Below are 13,649 nucleotides of genomic sequence, written 5' to 3'. Positions count from 1 at the left end.
AGGTGGGGGGGGAGGAGATGAGGGGGTGCTGCAGCTGTACAGTGAGGTTCAGGATCTGCAGGAGGGGTTCTGCCCTCCTCTCTGCTGCCAACTGCTGAGACAAGGTGGGGGGGGTGAGGTGCTGCAACTGCACAGGGAGGTTCAGGGTCTGTAGGAGGGGTTCTGCCCTCCTCTCTGCTGCCAACTGCTGAGACAAGGTGGGGGGGGTGAGGTGCTGCAACTGCACAGGGAGGTTCAGGGTCTGTAGGAGGGGTTCTGCCCTCCTCTCTGCTGCCAACTGCTGAGACAAGGTGGGGGGGGGTGAGGTGCTGCAACTGCACAGGGAGGTTCAGGGTCTGTAGGAGGGGTTCTGCCCTCCTCTCTGCTGCCAACTGCTGAGACAATGTAGGGGGGTGAGGCGCTGCAACTGCACAGGGAGGTTCAGGATCTGTAGGAGGAGTTCTGGCCTCTCTGCTACTGACTGCTGAGACAAGGGGGTGCTGCGGCTGCACAGGGAGGTTCAGGATCTGTAGGAGGGGTTCTGCACTTGAGGATAAGACAGGAGGGCGCTTCTAAGTGCAGTATATCCAGGTGAACTTTAATGACAACAGTTAGAAACACTTACAAACTAAAATCAGGCTCAAAAAGTCAGTTCGGACGCGGGGGGCTCAATCCACTGTGCGAGAACCCGCTATGTCGACCAGCAGCTGAAGGGGGAGCCGAGGATAGGATGTCCTAGATGGCCATCACAAGTTCCAGGGTTGCTGGAACGCATGCTGTCCAGGAGAAGGAGCTCTGCGCATGCTTCGAAACGTGTCGCCGTTCCACTTCTGGTTGCGGTCTCCTGGACAGTGTGTGTTCCAGCGATCCTGGAACTTGCGGCGGCCATCTTGGACATCCTACCCTCAGTTCCTCCTGCAGCTGCTGGTCAACATAGCGGGTTCTTATGCGGTGGATAGAGCCCCTCATCCTGACGGATTTTCTGAGCCTGATTTTACTGCAAGTTTGTGTTTCTGTCGTCATTACAGTTCATCTGGATATACTGCACTTAGAAGCGCCCTCCTGTTCTATCCTTCTACATACAGAGTTTGCTTCAACTCCCAGAAGTGCAGCCCGGTGCCTGTGTTCCAGCCCCTCCTCCATCCTTGGTTGTCATCTCTCTGTCCACAGCCTATAGACATTCTCTATTTTCAGAAAGAGATCCTGGAGAATAAAATAGCGGTTTTCTGTTACATGATATTTGTGAAACCGTTTATCAAGCACAAAAAAAAAAATGCATTTGAGTTCATTTTAGGGCACAAAAATGCAACATATTTCCCATTTATTTGGAAAAACATAAAGGAGGAGGTTGTTCTGAGGAAATGGATACCCAGCATGTCAAGCTTTACATTTTCTCACCCACGAAAAAAACCCCAAAACCCCCAAAATTCGATGTCCTATATTCTTCATAGGCGACGCTTTCATTAGATCGCTTTCATTAGCCTGTGAAGTGTGCACATGTTCCCCGCGGCCGCATCTGCCAGGAGTGTGCATCACCCCCACCCCCACCCTCCCGCTGCTGTAAGGCTTGTGGCGGTGGCGGTAAAAGGGTTAAACAGCCAGAACAGATCATGTCAGCGATGGCGGCGTCCCCTCGGGGGAGATTCTCCCCGTCTGTTCTGGTGACACAGGAAATGTCCACTCAAAGGTCATAGTTTGGTTCTAGTGGGAGCCAAGTCCGTACTTCTCCGCCATCGTTCCTGACTCCGCTTTGTGCGTTCCCGCTCCTTCTGTTCATTCTTTATAATACAAATGAATACAAAATCCAGCAGGGAGGGTGTCAGCCCCCCCATAATGGGCAAAGACCTGGGACCCCAGCACCGACAACTCACCGACGTGCCCCGAGAGGTGGAAGAAGCGATATTAAACCCAAAACCAAAAATGTCTTATATTGCAGCTTACCAATCGTTAGGTGCATTCGTTTTCCCTTTTTTTTTTTTTTTTTTTTTCCGTTTTTCCCCCTCTGTTTTCACCTGGTGATCTGCCCAGCAACACACCTTCTGTATTAGAGCGCCCCCACTCTGGAGGAAGGAGCACAGGGGGCACAGGGGGACTGCAGCATTGTCAGTCTAGGGGGAGGGGGGGTGTTAGATGGACTAGCAGATTTAGCTACACTAACACATTGAAACCAAACTTCAGCTGACATGTTATAATCCGTTACAGTCACAGTTTTGTTCCTTTTGGATTTCATACTTGGGGGTGTGGGGGGGGGGGTGTTAGACTAACACATTGAGTCCAGGTTCACACATATGTGATGCAGCGTATCACATGCGATTCGCACAGAAACCGCACCGCATTCCTGTGCAATTCACATGCGAATTCTGTGCGGTGCGATTTGAGCCATACATTCTGTATAGCTCTAATCGCACTGCACCGCACCAAAAAGGTGCAGGACTCTTCTCAGTTCTTCGCATGAACGGGGTGCAATTATGATGCGCCGCGGAATTTGCACAGAAACCGATGCAAATTCCGCACCGCATTAGTGTGAACCCAGTGCTGCCTATCCATGCCCATCAGTGCTGCCTATCTGTACCCATCAGTGCTGCCTATCTGTACCCATCAGTGCTGCCTATCTGTACCCATCAGTGCTGCCTATCTGTACCCATCAGTGCTGCCTATCTGTACCCATCAGTGCTGCCTATCTGTACCCATCAGTGCTGCCTATCTGTACCCATCAGTGCTGCCTATCTGTACCCATCAGTGCTGCCTATCTGTGCCCATCAGTGCTGCCTATCCGTGCCCATCAGTGCTGCCTATCTGTGCCCATCAGTGCTGCCTATCTGTGCCCATCAGTGCTGCCTATCGGTGCAGCCTCATCATTGCACATCAGTGAAGGAGAAAAATTACCCGTTTGAAAAATTTTATAATAGAAACAAAAGAAAATCTTTTTTTTTTTGCAATTTTTTTGTTTATAGCACAAAAAATAAAACCCACAGTGGGGATTAAATTCCACCAAAAGAAAGCTCTATTTGTGTGAAAAAAATTCTAAAAATGTCATCTGGGTACAGTGTTGCATGACCGTGCAATTGTCATTCAAAGTGCGACAGTGCTGAAAGCTGAGAATTGGCCTGGGCAGGAAGGGGGTGACAGTGCCCGGTAGGCAGGAAGGGGGTGACAGTGCCCGGTAGGCAGGAAGGGGGTAGAAGTGCCCGGTAGACAGGAAGGGGTTAGCAGTGCCCGGTAGGCAGGAAGGGGGTGACAGTGCCCAGTAGACAGGAAGGGGGTAGAAGTGCCTGGTAGACAGGAAGGGGGTAGAAGTGCCCGGTAGGCAGGAAGGGGGTAGCAGTGCCAGGTAGGCAGGAAGGGGGGACAGTGGCTGGTAGGCAGGAAGGGGGTAGCAGTGCCAGGTAGGCAGGAAGGGGGGGACAGTGCCTGGTAGGCAGGAAGGGGGTAGCAGTGCCTGGTAGACAGGAAGGGGGTAGAAGTGCCCGGTAGGCAGGAAGGGGGTAGCAGTGCCAGGTAGGCAGGAAGGGGGGGACAGTGGCTGGTAGGCAGGAAGGGGGTAGAAGTGCTCGGTAGGCAGGAAGGGGGCAGAAGTGCCCGGTGGGCAGGAAGGGGGTAGAAGTGTCCGGTAGGCCAGGGGGGGGGTTAGGGCCCGGGAGGCAGGAAGGGGGTGACAGTGCCCGGTAGGCAGGAAGGGGTTAGCAGTGCCCGGTAGGCAGGAAGGGGTGACAGTGCCCGGTAGGCAGGAAGGGGGTAGAAGTGCCTGGTAGACAGGAAGGGGGTAGAAGTGCCCGGTAGGCAGGAAGGGGGTAGCAGTGCCAGGTAGGCAGGAAGGGGGGGACAGTGGCTGGTAGGCAGGAAGGGGTTAGCAGTGCCAGGTAGGCAGGAAGGGGGGGACAGTGCCTGGTAGGCAGGAAGGGGGTAGCAGTGCCTGGTAGACAGGAAGGGGGTAGAAGTGCTCGGTAGGCAGGAAGGGGGTAGAAGTGCCCGGTGGGCAGGAAGGGGGTAGAAGTGCTCGGTAGGCAGGAAGGGGGTAGAAGTGCCCGGTGGGCAGGAAGGGGGTAGAAGTGTCCGGTAGGCCAGGGGGGGGGGGTTAGGGCCCGGGAGGCAGGAAGGGGGTGACAGTGCCCGGTAGGCAGGAAGGGGGGTAGAAGTGTCCGGTAGGCAGGAAGGGGGTAGAAGTGCCCGGTAGACAGGAAGGGGTGACAGTGCCCGGTAGGCAGGAAGGGGGTGACAGTGCCGGTAGGCAGTAAAAAGGGGGTGGCAGTGCCCGGTAGGCAGGAAGGGGGTGACAGTGCCCAGTAGGCAGGAAGGGGTGATAGTGCCCGGCAGGCAGGAAGGGGGTGTCAGTGCCCGGCAGGCAGGAAGGGGGTGACAGTGCCCGGTAGGCAGGAAGGGGGGTGACAGTGCCCGGTAGGCAGGAAGGGGGGTGTCAGTGCCCGGTAGGCAGGAAGGGGGGTGTCAGTGCCCAGTAGGCAGGAAGGGGGTGGCAGTGCCCGGTAGGCAGGAAGGGGGGGACAGTGCCCAGTAGGCAGGAAGGGGGTGGCAGTGCCCGGTAGGCAGGAAGGGGGGTGTCAGTGCCCGGTAGGCAGGAAGGGGGGGACAGTGCCCGGTAGGCAGGAAGGGGGTGGCAGTGCCCTGTAGGCAGGAAGGGGGGTGGCAGTGCCCGGTAGGCAGGAAGGGGGGTGGAAGTGCCCGGTAGGCAGGAAGGGGGTGACAGTGCCCGGTGGGCAGGAAGGGGGTGACAGTGCCCGGTAGGCAGGAAGGGGGGGTCAGTGCCCAGTAGGCAGGAAGGGGGGACAGTGCCCGGTAGGCAGGAAGGGGGGGACAGTGCCCGTTAGGCAGGAAGGGGGTGGCAGTGCCCGGTAGGCAGGAAGGGGGGGGCAGTGCCCGGTAGGCAGGGAGGGGGGGACAGTGCCCGGTAGGCAGGAAGGGGGGGACAGTGCCCGTTAGGCAGGAAGGGGGTGTCAGTGCCCGGTAGGCGAGGGGTTAGGAGATTCTTTGTACGCTGATTGTCTGCGGTGCCCAGCCGCTCACCATGCTTTCTCTTTGACCTTTCCAGTGGCGCGGACGACCTTTTGCCCATCCTGGCCTTTGTGGTGTTGAGGAGCGGCATGTCCCACTTGGTGTCAGAGTGCGCCGCGTTGGAGGAGTTCATATACGAGGGGTGAGTACGCGTCTCCTTGCCCGCCATGCACTTTAATGTGACAGTTTATGTAAGTGTCACGATTTTCTGCCCCGCGATTCATTAATGAACGGCAAGCGCTCTGGCCTTGTAATGTCACTCACTTCTAGCCGCCCGGCTGACATGTCTGCTGCTGTGACAGCTTTATTGTCTGACGAGATTTCCCTGAGCTAAATGTTCAGACTGCCGTCTCCCTCGATTTCCTTCGGCCACTCCGACTCTCTTCCCACCACATCTGCTGTCTGGTCGCCCTTTTTTCTGATAGATTTGCTGGGAATTATTTTTTTTTCACACTACTTTTCCTAATGAGGGGAGAATTCTCTGAAGTCACCCACAGATCTAAGAGGACGGTCTGAAAAAAATGAGAGATTTGGAAAATGTATCTAAAAATAATAATTTGTACAAAAAAAAAGTCTTTAGTAAAGAGACCCTGTCACCACACCCCTCTCCGCGGACTGAATCCATAAAACCTCTAGATTGTACGCTGCTTGAGGACGGGGACTGATGGGAATGTACAATATACATTCACCGGCCACTTTATTAGGTCCACCTTGCTCAGGGGTGTCCCTAGGGCTGGTGTCACCCGGTGCCGTAACACGTGGTGTCACCCCTCCAGAGGTGGGCGGTCCCTGTCATGCACACACAGCCCGGTTCTTCCCCTCCCCGTGTCCCCGTCATTCCCCCGGACCGGTGTTGCAAGATCAGTTAACCCCGTGTAGGTTGCAAGCCGACGATCCCGCAAGATGGATTGGATGTGCGGATTGGGGAGCAGAATGGACCAGACTCCGATCCATTATGCTCCCCAATCATCAGATCCGGTCCATCTTGCCGGGATCGTCGGCTTGCAACCTACACGGGGTTAACTGATCTTGCAACACCGGTCCGGGGGAATGACGGGGACACGGGGAGGGGAAGAACCAGGCTGTGTGTGCATGACAGGGACCGCCCACCTCTGGAGGGGTGACACCACATGTTACCGCAGATACCATCCATCTTGCGGAGATCATCGGCTTCCTGTAAAACGTTTTGGTGTCACCCCGTGAGATAGGTTTCACCCAGTGCGGAACGCACCCACCTAGGGTTGCCACTGACCTAAGAAAATCTCCCCCACACCATGACACCACCACCACCAACCTGAACCAATGATACAAGGCAGGATGGATCCATGCTTTCATGTTGTTCACACCAAATTCTGACCCTACCATCTGAATGTCGCAGCTGAAATCCAGACTCATCAGACCTGGCAACGCGTTAGTGAATGCGGGGTCTGGAGAGAGCGGATATAGTGAATGCGGGGTCCGGGGAGAGCGGATATAGTGAATGCGGGGTCCGGGGAGAGCGGATATAGTGAATGCGGGGTCCGGGGAGAGCGGATATAGTGAATGCGGGGTCCGGGGAGAGCGGATATAGTGAATGCGGGGTCCGGGGAAAGCGGATATAGTGAATGCGGGGTCCGGGGAGAGCGGATATAGTAAATGCGGGGTCCGGGGAGAGCGGATATAGTGAATGCGGGGTCCGGGGAGAGCGGATATAGTGAATGCGGGGTCCGGGGAGAGCGGATATAGTGAATGCGGGGTCCGGGGAGAGCGGATATAGTGAATGCGGGGTCCGGGGAGAGCGGATATAGTGAATGCGGGGTCCGGGGAGAGCGGATATAGTGAATGCGGGGTCCGGGGAGAGCGGATATAGTGAATGCGGGGTCCGGGGAGAGCGGATACAGTGAATGCGGGGTCCGGGGAGAGCGGATATAGTGAATGCGGGGTCCGGGGAGAGGGGATACAGTGAATGGGGGGTCCGGGGAGAGCGGATATAGTGAATGCGGGGTCCGGGGAGAGCGGATATAGTGAGTGCGGGGTCCGGGGAGAGCGGATATAGTGAATGCGGGGTCCGGGGAGAGCGGATATAGTGAATGCGGGGTCCGGGGAGAGCGGATATAGTGAATGCGGGGTCCGTGGAGAGCGGATACAGTGAATACGGGGTCCGGGGAGAGCGGACGTAGGGAATGCGGGGTCCGGGGAGAGCGGATGTAGTGAATGCCGGGTCCAGGGAGGGCGGATATAGTGAATGCGGGGTCCGGGGAGAGCGGATACAGTGAATGCGGGGTCCGGGGAGAGCGGATATAGTGAATGCGGGGTCCGGGGAGAGCGGATATAGTGAATGTTGGATTTTATGACTTCTTACCTGGAAATGTCTCTTTCTGCTCCTCTTCCTCAGGTATCTGATCGGAGAAGAAGGATATTGTCTGACCTCCTTGCAGAGCGCTCTGGTATATCTGGAGTCCCTCCCGGTCCCCCCATCACCGCCTGCTATCTGAGGGGCCAATACGGGAATATCTTATAATGCACCTTATCTCTGTAGATACAGCCAATGGCACACACTGGTCAATCTGCTCCCCATGAATGTGAAACTGAAAACCAAAGGGGGTATAGAACTGAGCAACTGAACCCCAAATTCTGACCTCCCAGCCTTCTTCATTCTGCACCCCAAAAGGTTCATCCGCATTGATGAGCTGCAGCTGATTCTGGATTCAGGGCTTTATTGACTAAAGCTGCATCACCCAGAATCCTGTGCAGTTCTGGAACCAATCAGCTTACGGGTGTTCTTGCTAACACTTGACTGAACAAGCTGAGGTTGAGCCGGCCGTACGCGGATCGAATTCCAGAAGATTTTTCTTTTGAAAATCTTTTCTAAGAATTTTCGTTTCAATTTCACACCATTAGTGTGGCCACAACAATGGCCGATTTTCAAACGACCATCGAATTTGAGTGATCGGGCCTGTTGGAAATTTCTTGAAATACAAACTAATGCAGCCCATACACGGGTCGAATTCTGAACTAATTTTTTTTTAGAAAACCTGAAATTTCATGCATTTTGTAACCTGATGGCGCCACCATTGATTTCGAAATTCAACCAACAAAGCCTTTAATTCCCCCTCGTGTTGCTACAGAAAAGAATTTTCGTGGCCAAGAATTTTCTTTTCTTTCCAGGTCGCGGCTCATTTCTTTTTCACTTCTATTTCCAGCACGATTTTCCCATCACTGATTCAAAATTCATTAGTTTTTCAAAAAATGTTCCAACATGCCGATCACTCAAATTTGATGGTCACACAAAAATCGGCCGTTTCTGTGACCCATTAATGGTGCAAAATTCGAACGAAAATTCCTAAATAGATTTTCAAAAGAAAATTATTTCGGAATTTGACCCGCATACGGCCGGCTTAATTTCTAATCAATGATGGGAGAATCGTGCGAGAAATGTAATCGAAAAAGAAATGAGCCGCGACCTGGAAAGAAGAGAAAATTCTTGGCCACAAAAATTCTTTTCTGTAGCAACACGAGGGGGATTTGAAGGCTTGGTTGGTCGAATTTCGAAATGACTGGTGGGCACCATTGGATTGCAAAACGCACAAAATTTCCAATTTTTCTAAAGAAAATTAATTCAGAATTGGATCCATTTATGGCCTGCATAAGGCTGGAGCACTCAGAATCTGGGGATCCTGTGCATGGAAGCCAAAGAGCTGATATGAATAAAATGCTTGGAGTATGCGCAAGAAAGTGATGCCCCAGCTGGACTTTCAGATGTGACCCGTCCAAGCTGCAACCACTAAAGTCCATGCAATCGCAGTATGTCGTTCGCATGTCATGCATTGTGCATGGAACGTCGCTCTCTGCAGGTCCCGGGCATAGCTGTTGCTCAGGTTTATACCCCCTGACAGTATCCCCCCCCCCCCCGTTATTCCTGAAAGATGCCCATTGGTGTCTAGAAAGATAAGCTTCCCTCATGGAAGAAACATTTATTTGAATTATATTTTTAAAATATTCTTGCCAAATATATCGACATATATTTGAAATGCTACAATTTTGATCTTATTCAATACATACATACATACTTACACACATTATTTATATATATATATATATATATATATATATATATATATATATATATATATATATAAAAATGTGTGTAAGTATGTATGTATGTATTGAATAAGATCAAAATTGTATGTATGTATGTATATATATATATATATATATATATATATGTGTGTGTGTATATATATGTATGTATATATATATATATATATATATATATATATATATATATATATATATATATATATATACATACACACGTACATACACACGTACATACATATACACACACTGTATGTTGAAATGTGTTTTTATTACAAAATATATGAAAATATTTAAAAAAAAAACATTCCAAATATACTGTATGTCTTTAAAAATACATATCTACATTTTTGGAATGCCTTTACAAAAATATGTAAAAATATATGTTAAAATGACTATTTTAAATGTTAAAAAAAAATCTGAATATATCTAAAAAAAAATATCTTTTTAAAGATAAAAAAAATCTGAAGAATATATTTTAAAAAAATACATTTTTAAAAATATATATTTTTTAAATATAGTCAGATTTTTTTTTAACATATAAAAAAGTCATTTTAACATATATTTTTGTAAATGCATTCCAAAAATGTAGATTTGTATTTTTAAAGACATACAGTATATTTGAAATGTATTTTTTTTAAATTATTTTCATATATTTTGTAATAAAAACACATTTCAACGTGTGTGTGTGTGTATATGTATGTATATAATTTTTTTTTTTAAATATATTGAATACGGCCAAAATTGTGGCATTTAAAATATATTTCAATATATTTGGGAAGAAAATTTTTTAAATATATTTGAAATATATTTTTCTTCCATGTGGGTTTGTAGGCAATTTAAAGGAGAACTTCAGCAAAACGCATTGCGTGGAAAGCAGTAGATTACCTGTGTAGGATGTTCTCGGATTCATTTCTTCAAGGCATAATTAGTTGCTTATGAAAAATTGGTCTCAAAGCCGGTCGTCCTGTTTATGGGGAACTGCAGACAGTAGCTAGCCAGATCTTTGTGACTCCCCATATATGCAAGCTACATTTATTAGAAATGTGCGCTCCGCTATGGGGACCAGATTGGTGACCATTAGGCCTCCTGCACACGGGGCGTTTGCCTACTTCTCCTAGATGTCTTTCCTCCCGGCAGCAACGTTTTGGCAGTGAACACCAGCTGGTGTTCTCCTTTAAATGACTACTTTATTGATCTACAGAATCACCGGAGATGAGGCTGAAAGGGATGACCGGGTGTTGCCTGTAGGAACCAGTAAGTTAGGTGACAATTTCTAACTGTAACTCTGGAATCTGGTTCTTTGGACAATTTACATTTTACTAAAACATATGATTACCTACACTGTATGAGCAAAAGTTTGTGAACACCTGACCATCACATGTATATGAACACTCCAAATGATTGATGTTCCCAGTGAATGGTACTATTAATGCTGCAGCAAACAGACATTTAAGACAGTTGTGGCAACAGTTTGGGGAAGGTCCTTTTTCTTTCGCCCCATGTCTGTCTCCTGTGTACAAAGACAGCTCCATAAAGACCTGGTTTGGTGTGGAGGAACTCGAGTGGCTACACAGAGCCCTGACCTCAACCCTACTGAACATCTTTGGGATAAACTGGAACACCAATTGTGAGCCAGGACTTTTTTTTTCTGGTGCCCAACGTGAGGCCCAGCATGTGAAGCGGGTCTTCTCATCCAACATTGGTACCTGAGAGGTCCTGGTAATACTCCACCATACAAAGACATTGTAGACAATTGTGCTCTTCCAACTTTGTGGTAACAGTTTGGTGAAGACCCTTTTCTGTCCCCCATGACCATCCCCTGTGTACAAAGCCAGCTCTATAAAGACATAGATGACCAGTTTGGAGGAGAAACTTGACTGTCTTGTACAGAGCCCTGACCTCAACCCTACTTTTGGGAGATCTTTGGTCTTCTCACCCAACATCAGTACCTCCCCTTAACCCTATGTAACACCTTTGGCATGAGGTTTTTCTCACCCCAAAAGTGTTCAGTAGGTTTGAGGTCAAGGAGGAACTGGAGTGTCTGGCAATGAGCCCTGACCTCATCCCTACTGAACAGCCTTTGGATGAAATGGTAGACCGATGGTGAGCCATGTCTTCTCATCCATCTTCAGTACTTGACCTCACAAATGGACACAAACTCCCATCAGACACCCCCCCCCCCTCCAAAAAAAAATCTTGTGGAAAGCCTTCCCAGAAAAGTGGAGGATGTTATAGCTGAAAAGGGAGCAACTCCATAATAATGGTCATGGGGGAACTCCATAACAGTAGCCATGGTTTTTGGAATGAGCCATCCAAGGTCCACAAAGACATGGTTTGGTGAAGACCCTTTTCTGTCTCCTCATGACTGTCCCCTGTATACAAAGCCAGCTCCATAAAGACATGGATGCCCAGTTTGGTGTGAAAGGAACTCCAGTATCCTGTACAGATCCCTGACCTCAACCCTACTGAACACCTTGAACGTTGATTGTGAGCCACGTCTTCTAGTCCAGCTTCAGTATCAGACCTCACAGAGGGGCACAAATCCCCACAGACACCCCAATGGTCAGGTGTCCACAAACTTTTGGTTCGTTTATATTGAATACACTGGGGCTGAAGACATTCTATAGTTACTGATCAATGCTTTCTCTGGCACTGAATTTGCAATGTCCATGAGCTTGTGGAAATGATGATGTTATTACAGGAAACCTGTCATTGGGACTACTTTGGCTTCCTCCTGAAAATGCTAGTTGCCTGTCTGTGAAGGTAAATCTCTGACTTCTGACCTGAACAAGAAATGTCAGGCTTTGCTATGCCTTTCTGATTCAGAAGTATTGAGGTGCACATGGTCCTTTCCAGAAGGAGGTACGCTATCTGCCAATGTATTTCTTTCATGACTGGTTGCCTTTAAAGTTTTTATATAAATGCCAACTGCTGGAACCTGACATAGATAAAGTCGTATCCTCTAAGGGTGGCCATAGAATATCAAATGCAGGACTGTTGCGCCCCTGGATGCTACATGGGATGCTTCTCTTTCAGTTCTTTCCCTCCGGGGGAGATTTACTAAAGCTGGTGGACTTCAAATGTGGTGCAGCCATGCATGGCAGCCAATCAGCTTCTAAGGTCAGCTTGGCAATAACACCTGGAAGCTGATTGGTTTCTATGCAGAGCTGCACCGGATATTGCACTCGGGCATGTGTGTTTGTACCTACCTGTCGGATCTTTTCCTGTCCCCTCTCTGGTATCTCTGTCACTTATCTCATGCTTTCGTCTAGGGAGGGGAAGTGCAGGAACCACAGCCCTCCATGAGTGACAGTCAGCTAGTGTTCTGTGGTCTGTTATAAACCTTAACTCTGGGCCAAAAACTTGTATTTTTCATTATATTTTCTAATAATCACAAATAATAGACATAATCTTGTGTGCACCAAATGCCAGTGCAAACCCAGATATCACCTTGTTAAAGTAGCAGTGATAAGGCTGCATTGCAGATAGCCTGAGCAGAGCAGGTCCTCCCACTTCAGGCTGTCTGCAGGAGGGTGGAAGCAAGACCAGTCACCCTGCGCAAAGAGAGAGGGCAGAGTTGTGGGAGGGGTCCATCAGGCTCCACCCACTACAGGAGGGGGCATAGACCAAACCAGTCACCCTGCACAAGGAGAGAGGGCGTCAGGGACTGGTCATTATCACAGGAAGCTCCTACACAGGCAAATTACAGAAGTTGTTTCATGCTGGGCTACTGCACAGATATGGAAGAAATACACACACTAAGGACAATGTAACTTAACTGAGAACACAAAGGAATGGTGATTGAAATAATGTCTCGTCATTTGTGGCAGTGGCAGTGATTGTGCCCCATTGTTGGTGTCAGTGGGAGGAATAGTTCCTTCTATTGTTGGTGCCAGTGGCAGTAATTATGGTTAATTGTTGGTGTCAGTGGGAGGAATAGCGCCCCAAGGTTTGGCTAAAGGCAAAGGGCCACATCTGGCCCCCGGGATGCAGTTTGGAAACCACTGCTCTCGATCATGGTTTATTAACTAAGGGTTCCTCCAGAGGTTGCCAGGGGTTTCTTGAGCATTGAAAAAATTCCCAGGGACACCATTGATCTTTTTAGCTCGTTGTAAGGGGCATTCTTCCCACTGACCCCAATGTAAGGAGCATTCTTCCCATTGACCCCCAATGTAAGGGACTCCCAATGTAAGGGGCATTCTTCCCACTGACCCCCAATGTAAGGGGCATTCTTCCCACTGACCCCCCAATGTAAGGGGCATTCTTCCCACTGACTCCCCAATGTAGGGGACATTCTTCTCACTGACCCCCAATGTAAGGGACATTCTTCCACTGATCACCAATGTAAGGGACATTCTTCCCACTGACCCCCAATGGAAGGGACGTTCTTCCCACTGACCCCCAATGGAAGGGACGTTCTTCCCACTGACCCCCAATGGAAGGGACGTTCTTCCCACTGACCCCCAATGGAAGGGACGTTCTTCCCACTGACCCCCAATGGAAGGGACGTTCTTCCCACTGACCCCCAATGGAAGGGACGTTCTTCCCACTGACCCCCCAATGGAAGGGACGTTCTTCCCACT

The 13,649-nt window shown here is 49.5% G+C and overlaps 1 protein-coding gene across 1 annotated transcript in view; it reads left to right on the top strand.

The window, feature by feature from the left end:
• Positions 1 to 9,034, top strand: part of LOC149431339 (VPS9 domain-containing protein 1-like) — a 61,480-nt gene extending 52,446 nt beyond the window's left edge. Inside the window, 2 exon segments of the mRNA XM_089665649.1 lie at positions 5,024 to 5,128; positions 7,361 to 9,034. Coding sequence (XP_089521775.1) covers positions 5,024 to 5,128; positions 7,361 to 7,460 — 205 coding nt within the window. The 3' untranslated portion in view covers positions 7,461 to 9,034.
• Positions 9,035 to 13,649: the final 4,615 nt, after the last annotated feature.

Source organism: Staurois parvus, unplaced genomic scaffold (genome assembly GCF_062004578.1).
Source record: "Staurois parvus isolate SC_StPar_1 unplaced genomic scaffold, SC_StPar_1.0 ptg002289l, whole genome shotgun sequence".
Classification (NCBI taxonomy): domain Eukaryota; kingdom Metazoa; phylum Chordata; class Amphibia; order Anura; family Ranidae; genus Staurois; species Staurois parvus.
Note: the sequence above shows the minus strand (reverse complement) of the source record. Positions and strands in the feature narration are given on the sequence as shown.